The following is an 18918-nucleotide window of genomic DNA, read 5'->3' as shown; positions in this document are numbered from 1 at the left end:
AAAGTCTGTGCAACCATGCATCTGTTACAATATGACAAGAATTTCATACTTGGGGCATTTAGGAACATCCTAAAGATTTGGGTTGTTTTTTTGGTATGTGGTGGTTTTTTTAATAATGAAGATCACAGATCTAATTCACACAGGAAAGACTCAATTGTGGGAATGGGCATTCAAGTTTATTACTCATCGAACACTTGCTCTACCAGAGTATTGCTGTCTTTAGGTGTGACATTTTATTTCTGTATTGATAGAGATTAGCATTTTTTTAGGCTGTGGTAGCATATTAACTATTGTTTTGGAGGTGGTCTAGTGTCCCCACTGCCTGTTATTGGACTGCTGTAATGAAACAGGGACAAACCTTCTTGGGCATGTGCATCTCACTGTTAACAAGACTGGAAAGTACAGATGACTTCCATAATGTGTTCAGCATAGGAACATCTCACTGATGTAGGTAGTGTGGAGTTCAGCTCATGCTGTTTGCCTGGAGAAATTTCTCTGTGGAGTCCTGAAAAACATGAAACAAATCTCTTACATGCTTCATTCAGGTTTTTAAGCGGGTTTTCTTTACCATTGTCCTTCACAGTCCATTACCACGTATGTATCCTGTAGGGTCAATTTTTCATATATTTTGATCTAGTATTGTAATTGGACAGCAGAGTTAGAGAGAACACTGGCAGAGTACTATACTGTCAGAGAGAGAAAGGAAGAAAGATGTTTGCTGGTATGAAGCTAAGTTCAGCAATACCTGAATTTGAAATTTTAGCTGGAGAAGAGTTGTACAATTCCTGTTACAATTGGCTAATCTGCTTAACATGAACAGGTCTTTAAGAACATAGACTGAGTTCATATTTTTTCTTCTCTAGAAAACTTACCCAGTGCTAACTTCTGAAACCAGTTAAGTTCTGAAAATTCATCAAAAAAGCTGAACTTTCAAAGGTATTATAGGTGAGACAGAATTGTAGCAGCAAGAAGGGAAGTGGAAACATATTTCATGGTGTAAGACAAGGAAATTGTAGGAACAAACAGTTCATAAAATTTCTTACAGTAAATGGTAGAATGGATAGATGGGAAAAAAATCAGTACAACGCTCTAAACATAAGAGATGTCTGTACAATTCAGTAAAAGCTTTTATACTAGCAATTGATTTAGAAGTGCAGACACAAAGTATTGGCTTCTAAGTGAAGCACTTGCTTTAATGGTAAGAAAGAAAAGTGTAGGAGAAAATTCTGGTCCTGTCTCACCCACGAAAAACATTAGCCTTTGTCATGTATGGATACTATGCAGTGTCAATAGCTGTGTATTCCTCCCTGAATTCCTTCTCATCATCAAGAGTCAGCAGAAGGGCAGAAAATCAAATGTATAAAAGCGCACTTCGTGCTTTGTATTTATACATTAATGGCTGGATCTCAAGAGTTCATTACATGGCTACTGCAAAGAACAGAACGAAAGTGTAAGAGTCCCGTGTTTTGAGCCGTCTGCAATGCAGGCAGAATTCTGGTGTTATTTTTCATTCAGTTTGTCACCTAAATGAGATGTAGTGACTTGAATACTTTCAGATGGATTTCATGCTGCCTGAGAGGAAGATCTCAGTATGTTTAAAAGCACTTTTTTTCTAATAAAACAAATATATGTGAGTCGAGCTTGACTGTAATCAAGCCTCAATTAGGATTTTGATACTAATTTAGTACTAACGCATTCCACCTAGAAGTTTGAGAATAGTAGTTTAATGAGTGGGCATACAGAGACACAATTTCTCTTTTTCTGTTACTTTCAAGTCATTTCAGGAACTATAAAACTACTTCTGTAGAAAGTCAGTTATTTTACTTCTGCTGTAACTCACATACAGAGTTGAGTTGCAAGGGTAGTTTCTATACAAAAGATCTAATGAGAAAGGCAAAACACAGTCTCTGTTTGAAGACTGGGCAATTCTAAGTCTTCTAGAATAAATTTTAAATGGAAGGATAAATAAAAAAATAAGATGAAGATATGTTTGAGAAAGGATTAAGTTTTGTGATCTGCAGTCTTGCAGAAAAAACATCCAAGCTAAGCAAAAAGCTTGAAGGTTTTCCAGCCCTTACCCTGTGAGAGCATAAAAGCATGAGGATTCAGCTGCAAAAGGAATTATATCCCAACAAGTGCAAAGAAAAGTGGTAGGTTACAGGTGCAAAAGGACTTGTATCTTAACAAGTGCAAAGAAAAGTTACTGCTAAAACTTCCTGTAGCCCAAGTGAAATTTAGAATTCAATATAAAATAATACTTCCTGTAAAAGTACTGATGGGAAACATAATCTGCTGCTTTTCTTGGCTGAGAGAGCAGAAGAGAAACTTAGAGGACTTATTCTTGTTTTTTCTTAAAGGCTAAATTGGGAGAAGAAAGGGGTAAATGTTGAATTTATGGACTGAAATATCTTGTAACCTGTGATACAGCGCAATGTATAGAACAATATGCCTTTTTTTGCTTATCTCACACAAAAAGCTTAATATTTGCTCTCTTATTTCCTTAACAAGGGTGAACGTTACAGCTTTAAAAGTTTCCAAATGAAGTCATGTATTGGGTCTCTGTATCCTGTGGTCATCAGCTATAAGCCACTACTCATGTTGGGGTCTGACTACATTGTACTGATGCAATCGGATTATAGCACCAGGTGGGAGGATCAGTTTTCACTGGAAGAAAGAAGAATGAACTACTCTAATGCACCAGTACAGTGGAGGGCTAAGCACAACAAATAAGTAGCTGTCCTTTGAAGCTTTTTTTCTTTCAGTGGTTATATTCCCTGCTTAAATGCTTATGCTGTACTTGTAAAGAAAGCCACTAGCTTTAAACAGTTTTCTAATTTACATTTATTCTTCCTTCCCTGCCACCAAGACACTCAATTTCCAAGACAGTATTTTAAAAAGGAAAATTTTAACAATAAGGCATATTTTATTATATGCATTCCAAAATGCTAAGTGAAGCTTTGTACAAGCATTCTTTTGCACTAATTTTTCAGTACCCTGACCCCTGTTATAACAAAGAAGTTACCTGTGATTACAGTACAGAGTGAATACTGGAAAACTGTTAATTGTTATCATTAATTTTATCTGTTTTCACATCTCAATTTGAAACAGAACAAGTGTGAAGTATGTAGTTACAAAGTAAATATTTATTATGACTTTTTTCATACTATAACACTTAAATACCCAGCTCTTGCTAGTAAAATCAGAACTGTATTTATATTCTCATTTATTGAGATCTGTCTGTACAAACTATTTTAAAATACTAGCTTTAATGGTATACATTCATACAACTAAACTAGGAAATGCACAAAATAGAATTTGCACTTGTGCTACCTTATGCCCTTTTTTTTAAGTTGCATGTTTTACAGTAACTTTTCTGCCTCTGAAAAAGTTTGGAAGGGCTCCCTCTCTTTTCCTCAGTATCTAGAGTGGCAGCAGCAAGATAATAAAGTCCCTTTCTGAGTATTACTGTTGGTTGATTGCAAATGAGGAAAACACAACAAAAAGTGCATGTCCATCAGCTGCATGATTCTGCCACGCTGCAGAATCAACATTAAGCAATGCGCCTTTGTACTGAAAGCACAGAAAAAAAATAGTGGGAAAGGTGATGATGCTTTAAAAACACCTGGTCTAAAGAATTTGAAGAGGTGCTGCAGGTCATCAGTTTTTTGTTTGCTTAATGTTCAAACACTTAACACTTAAGTCTTATTTTAATGACCTGCATAATATTGATGTTATCTGAACTGCACAGCAACTCATGTACCAAAAGGTAAGATCTGTTAGAAAGATATCAGAGTAAAATATGGAAATATTGTAAGCCTGTCATTTTGATTTTGAGGGTTTGCAACAGATCCGTGCAAACCAGTCGCTGGTTTGCTGTTGGGTTTGTTTTGGGGTTTTCTTTATGGTATGACTGCAGTGTGTGCTAGATTTTGCTGAATCTCCCCATGTACACAGCTGAACTCATTACTCAAATGTGGGTTTGATGGCTTCATGGCCAAATACTACAAGAAATGAACTCAGTGGTTCAGTAAAGTCCTCTATGGCAACACAAACCTGGTACACTGGCATGCTGTTAAAAGAAACCTCAATACCATAGCTGTTCTGCCAGATAAAAGGATAAAATAAAGGACTACTTAGTATTGTCATGGCATTCTTTTAAATATTCTGCACTCTATGTATTTTTGAGCAGGTCAGCAGTGTCTTGATGAAGGCACCTGCAACGTTCCTGTCCGTGCATAACCCTAATCAATTGACTTTGCTGGTGAGAACCTAGATCAAAGATGATCAACTCTCTGGTTCATTATGTGCCTGTTTTCAAATGCATTTAAAACATCAGTTGTGGATCATGTCAGCTAAATTTCCGTGGGCATCAAACTCAGCATCAAAGGCATCTGCTTGCAGTAGTCAATTTTGATGATCAAAGACAGAGCAAAAGGGAAGGATGGCAGTCATGCGATCAGCATATGCACAACACCCAGAACCACCGCAATTACTGTGAGCTAGATCTCCCTTCTTCAAATACATGCATGCACAGATGGATGGATGTCAGTCCTGTCATTCGTACTGGAAGGTGACGGACCCCAAAGTCACTCAAATGATGAGCTGTTCAATCAAATTAATCATCTGACCTAGAAGTTGGGATCAGATAATAATGCTTCATGAACATATTAAACTGCAAGCAGGTGCTCAGCAAGTTTCCACATTACAGCTGTGGGTTGTGCCTTCCTCTGTGTGTTCTCCTATACTGTCTGGAATAATAATTTTTAAACATTACATGCTCTCTGAGTGCAATCAAGTAAATTGATACTGTTGGCCTCTTGCATTAGGTAAATCATAAGGTTGTACACCCTCCCCCCCACTTAAAAACAAAAGAGCATCCAAGGTACATAACTTCATTGCAACAGATCCATAGGATTTCAAAAAATACTGGTAAATATGCTGATTAATAACCAAATAGAAATTAGATAGGTCTTACTGTTTTTCCGTCTTCAAAAAATATTCTGAATGGTCTGCAAGGGATTATGGCTCCCTCTGAAACAATTACCACTAAATTGGTAGTTTTAAAAACAGGGTAACTTCAATCTGATGGAGACATCATTAGTTGCAAGGATTAAAGCTCCAATCTGTTGTAATTGGAAAAGCCAATTTCAGTCCTCTGAGGAATCTATTAATTGTCTAATGAAATAACACAGAGGTTGGTTTGGATTTTTTTTAACTGGAGAGTTGTATGTCAATGTGACTATGCATGGACTTCAATAGCACTTGAAGTCATCAGTAATTAGAGGCATAGGCTCGTCTACCATACTACAGTACTTCCAGGAACATTTAGAAAGAAAAACATACCTACAAAGCGTGTCCCTTCTTTTTGCCAATAGACTAGGAAAAGGTAATACTACTATAATAATGTATAATGAGGCAATACTATTGTAATTATAACAGAATTTATTCTCAATGGACTCCCATTAGTGACCATCAATAAAGAGAGATTAATTTGATCCATGTCTGCCAAATCATTAGGAAAAAACTGAATGGCAGCTGGTTCTGCTTTGCCCTTTACCCAGACAGGGGAAGGATAAGGTGCACTACCCAACATAGGCACTACCAGCACAAGCATGGCAATGCATAGGGAAGTCAGGTGTTTGAACCATTGACAATCGCAACAGTTACTGCAGGAAAAAATGTCCTAGTTAGATCTGGGTACTGTTGATTTGATACAGTATTCAGCTGTATTTTCAGCTTTAAACTGATACATGGTGTTTCTGAACATGTAGTCAGTCTGCTGCTTCGCTTCGTTCAGAGACTGCTGAAGTAAACCCTGAGCATCAGACACCAGAACTTGGCAATGACAGGAACCACGTATCTGGTTATCTGTTGGACTGAATAAAAAGAACCGTTGCACAACTTCAGAGGTTCTTTTAGATTCTTAATTTGTTTCATCTGATAGAGATCATCTTTTTTGTCTGTGGATTAGAAAATGCTGATGCTTTTCATGAGCAGAAACTGCTATTCTCCCAAGCTGTAAAAGATAACTTGCAACACTCCAAAGTAAGAATTTCCTGTGAATATTTATTTTTAAATGCATAGCATGAACAACTCAAACTGCCCTTACCGGTTTGAAAAAGGAAAAAAGATTCAGCTGATGAGTTCATGAGCACATCAATAGCAGGCCTTCATTGAAAAAACCTGCGGGTAATGCCGGCTGCCAGCAGTGGTATGGCCGTAGTGCCACTCCACAACTCACTGAGCAGAGCGCGCTTCTGCTGCCCTGCTCAGGAACGGACCCCAGCTGCGGGATGCACCCACAACAGGGCAGCTGGGACCAGCGGGCTGGTGAGAGCGGGGCAGAGCGGGAAGGCGATCCTGGGCTGTGGACACGGGACCGGCCTTTTGAAGTGTAGGACTGAAAGAGAGGTCAGATCCTAGCGTCAGGGGGGAGGAACAGCACAGGATTAGCTGCCACAACTGTAGCAGCCGCTGACTGCACCCGCACCTGCTGCTGAGTCACAAGAACTTAGGATATCATCAGCAAGAGTTCAGCAAATGTAGTTTCTATACGTGTCAAACACGTGTTGTGGTCAACAACAGTAGAAGAGAATGGCATAATCTGGACTGAATTCTAAACAAAAAACCTGTAAATTACTGTAACAAAACTATTTACAATCTTAATGTAACAGTATTTGTTGTAAAATACAGTGAAAAGATAAAAAGCACTGTATTAATTTCAGTTTCACTGACAAGGACTTATTCGTACATGTACTTTCCTAAATTAAAAACAAACAAAGAAATCTAAGCTTTGCAATGTGTTCAAACTTCTTTGAAGTTTCTCCATGTCTGTAAATAAATTTTATTCTATTTATCTCTAAAGCCATTTCCATGAATTAACAACAAACACTTACTGAAGACATCTTAATTTTATTAGATATTTTTATTACAACTTTTATAATAAACAAGACAAATAGGTACTCAGAAAAACTGGACCCACTATTATCAGACAGGGGTTTTTTTATTTATACTTTTAATATATTCAATAATTCTATAAATTCAGATATTATGGAGTTTTATAAAAGTGTATCTGCTTGAAATCACTATGATGATTTGCAAAACACTATGCTATCTACTGCAAGAAATTTTCACTGGCTTTCTACCACTGTTTTTAACAGATTATCTCATGGTAGGAAACTCCCTATCTGGAATTATTTTGCATTTGCATAAAATCCTATAAACTTCAAGTAACTTTCCCCAGGAAACTCTATCTCTTGTAAATGTGTAAGATTTCTGGCCTGCCTAAACTGTTTCAGTGACTGCAATGTAACAGCCTCTTCAAATTTTGTACAATTTGTAGATTTATTATACAATCAAAGTGGCAATACCTATTACATTTAAGGTGGTGTTTGAAAGTAATTTATTTCATCAGTCAATTTTTAGTCTATGTGACCACTTACACTGAAGTCAGTTGCATTACTAGTTAAAACATTCAGTAGTTATGCATATACAGGTAACTCAGTCTTTAGATTTTCACTGAATGTGCAATATTACATACACAAACTTTTGACACTTTAACTGTGCATTTTACAACACAAAATTAACAGGTTATTAAAGCCTGCATATACCACCTACGGTGCTGAAAGGGGCCATCAGTCATACCATTTTGAATTTTAGCATAACAAAACATTTATTCCATGGTGTGTTTTTGAATATGAAAATCCTATTTGGTCTTAGAATAGTTTCTGCAAAAATCCACACAATCCAGGTCCTGATAAACATTCATACTTATAAATTATATCCATTACTGGAAGAATTTTAATACAGTAGGCAGCAATAATTTTCAATGCCTCTTAAAACTTGTACCAAAAATATACATTTTCCATAAAATCAAAAAATAAAATATCTGAAAATGTTCCGTGATAAATCTAGAAAAAGAAGAAGAATCCAGTCTTAAAAGTTAAATTCTGCTCTCTCATACACAATTTAAATTGAGACCAATGCACGGTATTTGTACAACTGACAGAAGAATTTGACTCAGTCTGCAAGATTAAAATGCAAAGGTTATGAAAAGTATGCAACTCTTATTTCAGGAGTTTAACTTTGTCCTTTAAAACTTTAAATTTGGGATTGTTGTTCACTTTCTTATTAAATATGACTAGAATATCCTCTTCTGATTTGTGATGTTCACCAGCTACCGCATAATACTGAGCTATAACCTGCACAAAGACAAAGGAACAGTTCTGAGTTAGCAACGATGATCCCACTTTAAGCAGGAATACATTCATGTTAGCATGGGATCTATTATGCTAATTTAGCATTCAACTTCTGTAGTCCCGTTAGCAATAAAGAACATTTCCTTCAGTTGACATTCTACCAATTGATATTCTGTTAAATAACATCAAACTTTTTTGCTTATTTGGGATTTTAAGAACTTAAGCATTACAGAAAAAAATTCACAAAACCAAGGAAGATTAAACCCCCCCCGGTGAACATTACCTTTTTTCTTAGTTTTTTAATTGAAATTTCATTGTCTGGAGCCTGTTTCAGAACAGCTTTGATGGTTCCCTTCCAGTTGAATTTACCTAGAAAATAATTAGGTGTACAACATCATTAGTAAAATTAGGTATTTCCAGGTCTTCTTCTCTAGCAGGAACCAGCCTTCAATCTCCTAATTCTGGAACCAGTTCAGCTACCACAACAGTTATCTTACTGACCCTACAACAGCAGAGCGTCTTAAGCATGAAATCAGGTAGGCTATTTCTGAAGACTATAATAGGATAGACATGGAAAACCTACATGGTACGTGAACTGCCAGGGTCAGGATTGCATTTACTTAACTTCTGTGCTTCAGCTTTAAGCAGCAACTCTTACATAATACAGGAATAGCTGGGAAGATCCTGCATCCCCACCCTTAGAGCACAGGTGGTCAGTTCTGCACAGGACCCACTTCGGAGGTCATTAGTTGGTAGTTTCCAAATAAACAATCTGTGTGTTCAAGTACAGACATTCTCCAACAGTAAAAGTGTGTTGGATGACAGGCATAAGTAGGTTTACCTAAGCATGAACTAAGGTCCAACACAGCTAAAGTCCAATTTATGATTCACTGGGCAAAAATGGGGATAGAAAAGATACAAAGAGATATAAAAGAGCTGTCACCCTTTTTCCTCTATGTTGGCTAACGTGCCTGGCAGCAGGGATGAGACCTGCTGTGGTGGAACAAATGTGCCAAATTCCTCACTGCCCAGTGAAAGCAAGTGCAGCCAAAGGCTGCCAGCACAGCAGAAGCAACAAATGAGAGAAGTAATTCAGCATCAGGTGTTATGTGTAGCACAGGCTACTTCCTCTGGAACTGGTATGTATACTGAATATGCATATATATATATATGTATACTGAGGCACAGTTTATTTCATGGTTTGCTGCAAAAGCACTGTATTTATATTCTGCATTAGGTCTTCTGCAGAATAGTTTTGTAACTGTCTAAACTCCCCCTTTAAGAATACCTTTATCTGTTCCCACATTTTCTTCATTGCCATTGGTGTTTTCTGTTTCCATGTCTTCTGAAATGTTTTCAGTTTTCATTCTCTTTGTTGTGATATGAGGGTCCTCTAGAGATGGAGTTGGATAAACATACACGAAAAATTATAAAACGAAAAGTTCTTGTAACATGAGTTTATATTTGAAATGAGGTTCCAATTTTATAAAAGGACTGTGCAACTACAGTGTTAAAAAATAATCTCATTTGTGTATGTAACTTACTACTTAAAAAATTCTACTTAGGTAGATTATTGAGCTTTAAGGCATTGAGAAAAAGCATCTTGAAAACAAATAAGAATATAAAGTGTAGAATGGATACCTTCTGCATGTTTATGTTTGCGTTTCTTTACATTTGTTTCCTCTTCTATTTCACTCTGATGGCCATTTCCATTTATTTCAAATTCATTCTCCAAGCTCTCCTTTCCTTTTTTGGACTTTTTACTCTTTTTTACTTCTGACTGGTTTTCTAATTTCAAGTCTTTTTTCTCCTTCTTTTTGTTCTTTTGTCTCTCTTCTTTTCGTTCTCTCTTATTCTTTTTCCTCTCAATTTTATCATCTGTAACTCCATTTTCTTCTGCCATTGTTTTTTCCCCAGTTTCTGCAGACTGCCCCTCTTCCTTTTTTTGTGGTTTGTCTTGCTCTTTCTCACATGAAATCTTTTGTTGAAAGACAGATTATTACAATTTTTACATGACTTTTTTGACATTGCAACTTTTCTCTACATCAGTCATGAAGAACACTAATATTCTGAATTAATTAAAGTGCTTACACGTGGTGACACCAGTTACATGAGAAATAGCACTAAGTAATGTGTCTGATTCTTCTAACTCAACAGCCTAAATGCTAATTAACTTAACATCACAGAAGAAATGTTATCTTACAACACATGTAATTCCTATTTGAAATAATTGTCTGTGTGGTTTTTAAACATTTGCTAAATGTAATTAAGGGAGAGGCAACTCTTTGATTTATGCAGACAAAAATACAGCATATTACAGCAAGATACAGAACCTATTCCCAAATATACATCCCTCGAGTAATAATCTTAGTTTTGCTATCCAGTTCCCTGTCTTGGGATATGTCTGGGACACAAATTATTATTGCATGATGTCAATAAAGGCACTGCTTATTGTTTTAATTGTACTTTTCTCACCTTAACATATTTAGTGTTCCTGGGCTTATAATTTTCTTGTAGAAGAATTAATATAATAATGAACATTTTTATCTTTAATTAAACCTTAATAATTAGAAGTGAAATACAGTTATTGAAATGTTAATGTGGCTATTTAGAAAGAGAATAACATGTTTATACAAGCAACTTAATACCAACATGTTTTTGTAAAGAGTAATTTCAATTCAATTTGAATTCCACTTAAGAACTTCCTTTGAGTACATACACTTCAAAGCATGTATTAAAGAATATCTTGAGATGTTTTTACGAACTCTTAACAGTATGTTGTAACGATCCGAGCAAGAAAGTTGTGTAATGTATTTTACTTTAATACTACATTCTACGGAAAATTTAAATTGTTTACATGTGTTTAAATAAAGTAATTGTTCAGATTCAAGATTTATTTTTTTAAAAAAATTCAATTTAAATTAAGAAGGAACTGCTTATGGCTTTAGTGAAGTTGTATCAACTCAGAATTAATGTTCCAGCAAGACAATGTACTTGAAATTCAGTGCTGAGTTTACGTTATGTTCATATGCTTAAAAAAAAATTACTTCTTTTCTTCCTGGCTCCTATATTTGGATTCTCCAGAAAAATTACAAACAGATTTAACTGGAATCATCAAATCAGGAGCATGAAGCATGATCAACAAGGGATTAACCTCAGAGCTATGCCTGCACTCTTCCTCAGAAGCTGGGGGGAGAAGAGCATTTTTACATCAACAGAGAAGTACGCTTTCTAGTAGCAGTAATTGATGTAAAACAAACAATCAAAACAACACCCTAGCAAAACATGCTAAGCTAGTACTGAAATAGCAAATAACTAGATGCTGAGAAAAAGGCCAGCGTGAGTCCATGATTTGGACACAGAAGTGGAAGGAATCTGCACCACAAACTGAAGGATCTCATCTCTCTCCACTAAGGAAATAGATAAACTAGGTGCTCTTAATTTCACACTCCAATGCACATTAATTTGAGGCCAATAAAGATCTGAAAAAAGGTTGTTTTATTCCTTCTTACAGTGGGGTAAAAGACTGAAACCAAGATGATAAAGGCAGTGGTTTTCCCCTTCCTTATGTACTAATAGCACAGAATAAAGTTAAATTAGCCTTCTGATTAGTACAATCTTGTCACAGTGTCCAAGTTTTTAATCACAACCATATGTGCAAACTAATTCAGCAACAGTATGTTCTGAAAACCAGCAATTTAGTCTAGGAATATTATATAACATAATCCACTGTAACAATGGAAGACAACATTTCTGACAACATCTACAAAGGGAGTGTGAAAGGTTTTTCTTCCAGTATTTTTGACTGCATTCAGGTTGTACAATGTTGTATCTCTAACTTAACTTACATTTCTGGTTGCTTCAGAGAAAATATCCCACACCTGGTCTTGCAAAGTGCTGTCAGTAATTCTCAAACTGTTCTTCATCCAATTCTGTGCAGACAAAAACCAACAGTAACTGAAAAGGTGCATCTCTTGATTACCACATATTTGGTTCCTGTTTTTATTTTTCATTTAAGTCTCCAATCACTTCTTCTGATTAAGATCTCGTTAGATGTTTACTCTCTATGAATCTCTTAAACCTCCATGTTAAATTGTTTCACATAGTGTTTACGTATTGTTACAAGGCTATACCATGCCTCTCTCAATGGCCTCACCAATAGTAATCCAGAAGAGGGAAACATATGTAAAAGACTATCCTCATTTTTTGAATACAGCTGGTTATACTAATGTCCTACCAAACTTTCTGACTGTTCCCATGAGAAAAAATATTAAGGATCTGATGTTTTTTATTTACTTGTGTACTGGACAGATGGTCATGCTCCTAATGGGATATCTTAGTTTATTAAAGAAAAGTAAAATTTAAGCAAGTATCTCAATGCAAACACTGGAAAGTTATTGGGGCTATTGCAGGAGTTTCTCCTGAAAATTAAAACAAAGCAGTAAATTTCTACTTATAATATGCTCACACTATCGGCAACAAATCAACTTTGAGGAATGTGCAACTCCAAGTAAAACCTAATGTTGCAATCAAAATCCTAGGAAAGCTGCAATAGTATACTGGAACAACGAACTACAAAAACTTTTGATCTTCCACTACAACGTATTTTACCAAAAAGAAAGAGGCTTCTAGACAGTATCACTTTCCCTGCTTACAACATTAATTTTGTAGAAAAGTATTCTAACCTTCAGCTTGCTAGCAGCAATTTCACTGCAGCTCTATTACGTTTTATTTGAATGTTCTGGATGTAATCATGATCTTCTCTCAGCCTCACAATCTGAGGCACAGAGCAGAAAAAAGAAATAGGCCACCTTGTCATTATTTCTTTACTGATACCACATGACACATTTGGAATATGCTTTGGCTGTGACGCAAAGTTTCGTGAAGCATCCGGTGTGGGAGATTCCATCAGAATACTGAGCGACAGGAAAACTCTCAAACCAGTATCTTGCCTTTACCGGGCAAAAACAAAGCCACAAAAATAAGAATCCTTTAAAAGTATGTCTAAGAATTTGGACATTCAATAGAAATTGCACATAGAAAAAAAAAAGGTCTTAAGAAAAGAACAAGCCTACACATGGAGATTAAGCTTGAATGGCGAGTCTGTAGCTTAACACCTAATCAATGCCCAAATAAGCAACTTGTCCCACCTTTATTATTGCTAAGAAAGTCTATTTTTAAGCTCATTGCATAGATTACTACAAATCTCTATTAAAACATACCTGAAACTTTACTTTTTTTCTTGGAATATTATCAAAGGCACGCATTTGCTCCAGAACGTTCCGCACTTTAGGGCTTATGTTTGGCTTCTTCATTACTTGATGAATTTTCTGAATGAAGAAAACCAGAATTAAATCAGCAAAGAAGCATAATCATAGAATCACAGAATGGTCTGGGTTGGAGGGGACCTTAAAGATCATCTATGTCCAACCCCCCTGCCACGGGCAGGGTCACCTTCCACTAGACCAAGTCTTGAACACTTCCAGGGAGGGGGGATCCACAACTTCTCTGGGCAACCTGTTCCAGTGTCTCACCACCCTCACAGTGAAGAATTTCTTCTTTATATCTAATCTAAATCTGCCCTCTTTCAGTTTAAAACTGTTACCCCTCATCCTAACACTACACTCCCTGATCAGGAGTTCCTCCCCACCTTTCCTGTAGCCCCCTTTAAGTACTGGAAGGCCACTCTAAGGTGTCCCCAGAGCCTTCTCTTCTCCAGGCTGAATAACGCCAACTCTCTCAGCCTGTCCTCATAAGGGAGGTGCTCCAGCCCCCAATCATATTTGTGGCCTCCTCTGGACCCTCTTGAGCAGGTCCATGTCCTTCTTATGTTGGTGCCCCCAGAGCTGGACACAGCACTGCAGGTGGGGTCTCACAAGAGCAGAGTAGAGGGGGAGAATCCCCTCCCTCACCCTGCTGGCCACACTTCTCTTGATGCAGCCCAGGACACGGCTGGCTTTCTGGGCTGCGAGCACACATTGCTGGCTCATAGTCAGTTTTTCACCCACCAATACCCCCAAGTCCTTCTCCACAGGGCTGCTCTCAGTCCACTCATAACGATCAAATGATACATGCAAGATACTCAAGTCAGAAACACACTGGATAGAAATCACCCAGTACCCACAGACTGTATAGCCCATTCAAACAAACCGTTCAATACGCCCGGGAAAAACACTAACCTTTGCTTAGACCATAAGATGTGTCAAAGTTATCTATATAAACATTTATACCTATATAGTAAGCAGAGGCAAGCAGGACAGCTCACCAATGCTTTTGGAATGTACAAGTTAAAACCTGTAATAAAACCATTTAAAAGTAAAGTAACTGGATCACATAGGGGATTCTTGCAATGTGAAAAAGACCTACATTAAGAAAAGCAATTGCCAACTGATTGGTTTTTACAAACTTTTGAATTTAATTGTGAAAAATCAGGCTAACTTTGAGTCCACAGTTTGACATGCATTTCTTTTGGCAGCAATGACAGCTTCAACAACCATTAATCCCTATGAGACAGCTCAGGCATATTGCTATGCTACAAGTGCCAGCACAAGAGAACAGAGGAAGTCAGGCCAGGGCCTTATGGCAATTACTTGAACAGCACTGATGCCTGGGGGGGAAAAAAGGCTCTGAGCTTCCCATTATTTAAAGATGTAGCCACTGGACACTGGAGAGACTTCCTGTACTTCTGAAAATGTGTTTACCAAAAGGTTTTGTGGATGTGTTAAGACTACCAGAAAAGGACCTTCTGTAGTAATACCTCACCCTTCTGTGTAGAAAGTACTTATTATTGAGGAAGGCTAACAGTTTTCCATAAGCAATAGCATTCACATCATACTGCCTTTCAACAATGCACTCAAACAAAGCTCAGTCTCATCAATGGCACTAATCTGTTGACTTCAATGTTATTATTCATATGCCTTGAGTATGCATGTAGCTTAGTACTTTCTTAGACTGAGTTCTACACAAGATAGAAAACAACAAATCCATGGATAAAGGTGGTCTAACTAATTATATCTAACTGGGTTTTAAAAAAATAAAGGAGGATGCATAAAACATCATTATGACATAAAGTACATCTATGGTTCATCCATATCTGAAATGGTGTACGTAGTTTTTATAACCTCATTTCATAAGATCACAGTAGAACTGGGAAGACTTCAGAGGACCAACGATATCATTTACCTATGAAGAACAACTGAGCAGGGTAGGACTTTTCAGCCTGGAACAGAGACTATGAGATGGGGAGGGATGCCTGACAGAGGTCTGCAAAAGCCTATGTGGCATGAAGAGGGTGGACAATGATCAATGCCTCTTTGTATGCAAGAACTAGGGAACATGAAATCAAACTAGTAAGAGGTAGATTGAAAACAAACAAAAGTTGCGTTTCTTACCAGGATAAGCAATAGATCTACCAAGGAATTGCCAAAAGAAAGCTGTGGCTATTGGGAAAAACAGATCTCTGGTTTGATCCAGTATAGCCTCTCCTGTGTCTTTAACGATTATAAACAATAGTTATTTATCATATCTGCATATAGTCCAAACCTTACCTGAATCCACTCCTGTTGTTTAGCATCTCCTTTGTTAGTTTTGGCTTCAAAATCTTTTCCACCGTATTTCTGGTCTTCACTCACGCACCTGACATGTTCCTTATAATCGTCACCCCTGAACACAGGAGATTTTTAACTGTAGTTCACTAAAGTGTTTCAGCGTTCAAACTACCAACAAGACTTATCAACAAGACAATCAACAAACTAAAGTAATAGTCATTAGCATCTATCATTTAAACCTTAATACTGTCAGCTCTTACATGGGTAAAGTTTGATGTGCTTAAAGTACATGCTTATAAGACTGCTGACATTTTTGTCACACTACAGCCTTCAGTGAACATTTCTGACTTGCAAAATCAGATCTGACTCTTCAGTATACCGCTGCTTTTCTTACTGACTCTGTAACTTATGTGCATTTGTACATGTAACGTATGCACAGCTATTAACATATATCTGTGTTTTACTACTCACGTTGACACATTTTAAAACTAGAAAAGCAGGTGAAAAACGCCTGCAAAAACCTAATTCCTAAATATAGATATATACTAATGTGGTAGTGTAGTTCTGACCAATGTGTCAGTGGGCCAAAAAGGAATAAATAACACAGATCTTTTGTCAGTGAAGTATTAAGAAATATAATCACCATCTGAGGACAATCTTATTTTCTAATGCAAATTCATATGTTTACATTTTGAAAGCAGATAGCAGCCCTACTTTCTTGAGTTCTGAGAAATGAAAACCAAATTCAGAATTTTTGTTGTCATTGCCAGTCTCACTCTCTCTGCAATCACAGAGTAAGGAACAGCTGTTGATGACCAGAAGCCAAAAGCACTGTCACTTATAACTGCAAAAGAAGAAATTGCAACTCTGTTTACTGTGTGGTTTAGTTGTCCTTGCGGTTCAAACTTGGATGATTAAGCTTGAAATGATATAAACATGTATAATTTTTAAATCCAAAAATGAATTGTTTAGAAATTGCCGAATTTAATTCTAATGTACCATAGGAAAATCTTGTATTTTTGACAACCACTGCAGAGTGAACAAGGCTATTTCCCATCCTTTACCTACCAGAAATCCTTGCCACAATCCATGCAAGAAAGGCACTGACAGTTTCTGCAGATGTTCACATGCTTTTCAACTTGTGCTTTCTTCACAGATTCTCCACACGCATCGCACGTGAAAACTACCATGTTGGTAAGTGGTCAGCAGCTTCCGTGAAATGGGTGCAACCCCTTCTCTCCCCGCTCAAGCACAGCCCTGGAAATACAAGGAGGAGATCTTACATTGACAGCTTGAAAAAAGCACTTGGATGGCCAGAAAGAAATGCCACTGTGCATCCACTAACAGAAAAGCTAAGCAGTTTGATTTTGCACGTGCAGAAGCTGAGAAGGAAAAACTCATTTCGCCCGATACCTTGAGCACAAGGGAAACCAGTAACGCCGACACGCGTAAGGCGATACGCTGCCCGGGCGGGGTCACGGTTCCCCTCCGCTTCCCGGCGCGACCCCCCCGCCCTTCCGTCCCGCTCCCCGCAGCAAACGCGTCTCCGTCGGATCTAGGCGAGCGGCGCCACCGGGCGGGAGCCGCCTGAGGGGGGGCCCGGCCACACGGGGCGGGAAGGCCGGCCTGCCCGCCTCCCCCGCCCCTCGGCGGCAGCAGGCCGCTGCCGTGCCGCCTCACCCCGCTCCCCACAACCGCCACCCGCACCCCCACCCCCCCGCACCTCCACCGCCGCCCCACGCGGCACGTGCGGCCGCCGCCGCCTTACCCCTCCCTCCGTCCCTCCCCGCCGCCGCCGCCACCGCCGCTGCCCTGCGCCTGCGCGCCCCCGCCCCGCAACGGAAGCGGAAGGAGCGGCGGCGGCGGGCTGGGGCCGGCGGTGGGGCCGAGGCTGCCGCCGGGCGGCCGCGCGGGGATGGAGCTAGGAGGCGGCCGGAGCCGGTAAGCGCCGGGCCGGGCCGGGCCGGGCCGGGCCGAGCAGGGCTGGCTCCTTCCCCTCGGCCGCCTGCCCCGCCTCTGCCAGGCCGCGCCGCGTTCCCCGCGCCGAGGGCTGTGTGGCGGCCGCGTCCTGCCGCCGCGGCGGTTGGCGCTCGGCCCGCCCTCAGCCCCGACCCCCTGCGGGCGGCGCCTGCTCGGACCCCGCTACCGGCCCGTCGCCCGCCCTGCGGCGTCTCCGCGGCGCCTTCGCGCGGTGCCGCCCTGTGGCCTGCCCGCGGGGCTGAGCCCGCCCTCCCCTCGGTGCCCGGTCTTGTCTTCTGAGGCAAACCCCTGCTCTGTCCCCCTTCTCCGTGCTGCACTTCGAGCCTGAGCGTTCGCGAGGCGAGGCTGAGGGGAACTCGAAAGGGCAGTTTAAGCATAAACAGCGACTGTGGTGCTGGGGTTACTCGTGTCCGGGACTGCCTTTTCCGTTGGGAGACGGGCACCTGATGGCCGAGAGTCTCAATTCACAGGTTGTTGAAGTACTCGCAAGATGCGGTGGTGGGAGACGTACACAAAGAAAGCAGTCATCTGGCAAACAGATGTGGCTTCTTTATTTTAAAGCCTGGTAAAAGACATGATAAGAATAAATAGAAAAAAAAAAAAAGTACAATATAACAGTCCACACCTCAATACAACAGGAGGCAGTGAATCACAGAGTAACAGAATACGTTAAAATGAGCCTGTAGTGCTCATGAGAACTGAGAATGGGGGCAATCACTTCCTTGTCATTTTTAACCCAAGGTGGTTTTTCTGCTTCATTGTCCTAATAGTTGGAATTTTCTTTTCATATTTACAAGTGGGCAAGGGAGGAGTTTCATCTTCAAAAAAGAAAAGTATAGAATTGAACGTAAACGTCGGGGAACGTTACTTGTCTTCCCTTCAACCTCTTCAAAGAGGTGATTTTTAAAAGAGAGTTTACATTGTATTAAATAAAAATTACCATGTTAACTTGCCTAATGAATCAGATGCACGTGGGAAATGTGCTTAGCTACAACAGCCACAAATATGGCATTATTAATGCTACTATAATATTCTGCCTTTTCAGTTTAGAGGGTGAAGAAACAGGTTTTCCTGTACAAATGCTGTTGATTTTGTAGGTGTGATATGTTTTTGCCTTTGAATCTAATTCTTGTCAAAGTTATGTAAATTTTATATTTTTTTGTTATGAAGTTCAATTTATTGGCAGTGCCATT

At 39.1% G+C, this 18918-nt stretch overlaps 2 protein-coding genes across 11 annotated transcripts in view; one reads left to right on the top strand and one right to left on the bottom strand.

Moving 5' to 3' along the window:
* Nucleotides 1-6124: 6124 nt before the first annotated feature.
* LYAR (Ly1 antibody reactive) lies at nt 6125-17623 on the bottom strand. Of its 3 annotated transcripts, none has more exons than XM_074822126.1 (9): nt 17514-17623; nt 16814-17002; nt 15746-15860; nt 13421-13528; nt 12047-12130; nt 9840-10176; nt 9487-9591; nt 8482-8567; nt 6125-6400 (listed from the first exon to the last, which is right to left on the bottom strand). In XM_074822126.1, the coding sequence occupies exons 2-9, from the start codon at nt 16933-16935 to the stop codon at nt 6146-6148; spliced, it is 1212 nt and encodes a 403-aa protein (XP_074678227.1). In that variant the 5' UTR covers nt 16936-17002; nt 17514-17623; the 3' UTR covers nt 6125-6145. The 3 variants fall into 3 exon arrangements, with proteins under 3 accessions (XP_074678227.1, XP_074678226.1, XP_074678228.1); XM_074822125.1 differs by lacking the exon at nt 17514-17623 and adding an exon at nt 17469-17511; XM_074822127.1 differs by lacking the exons at nt 6125-6400; nt 17514-17623 and adding exons at nt 6897-8201; nt 17159-17381.
* The window catches only part of ZBTB49 (zinc finger and BTB domain containing 49), a 17983-nt gene continuing 16666 nt past the window's right edge, over nt 17602-18918 (top strand). For 2 of the 8 annotated variants that reach the window (XM_074822121.1, XM_074822118.1), the window contains exon 1: nt 17736-18195. In XM_074822121.1, coding sequence (XP_074678222.1) covers nt 18172-18195 — 24 coding nt within the window. In that variant the 5' untranslated portion in view covers nt 17736-18171. The other 6 variants (XM_074822120.1, XM_074822116.1, XM_074822123.1 and 3 more) reach the window with 6 other exon arrangements.

Source organism: Strix aluco, chromosome 4 (genome assembly GCF_031877795.1).
Source record: "Strix aluco isolate bStrAlu1 chromosome 4, bStrAlu1.hap1, whole genome shotgun sequence".
Taxonomy (NCBI): domain Eukaryota; kingdom Metazoa; phylum Chordata; class Aves; order Strigiformes; family Strigidae; genus Strix; species Strix aluco.
This window is presented reverse-complemented; position numbering and strand designations above follow the sequence as displayed.

What these genes read in the sequence shown, in the direction of transcription:
- LYAR (XM_074822126.1), bottom strand. Translation starts at nt 16,935, where the DNA reads ATGGTAGTTTTCACGTGCGATGCGTGTGGAGAATCTGTGAAGAAAGCA. An exon ending in TCTCTGAAGCAACCAGAAAT is followed by an intron (nt 10,177 to 12,046) that starts GTAAGTTAAGTT and finishes TTTCAACAAAAG; the next exon opens with ATTTCATGTGAGAAAGAGCA. An exon ending in TTAAAAAACTAAGAAAAAAG is followed by an intron (nt 6,401 to 8,481) that starts GTAATGTTCACC and finishes CCTCTCTTTCAG; the next exon opens with TCCTACACTTCAAAAGGCCG.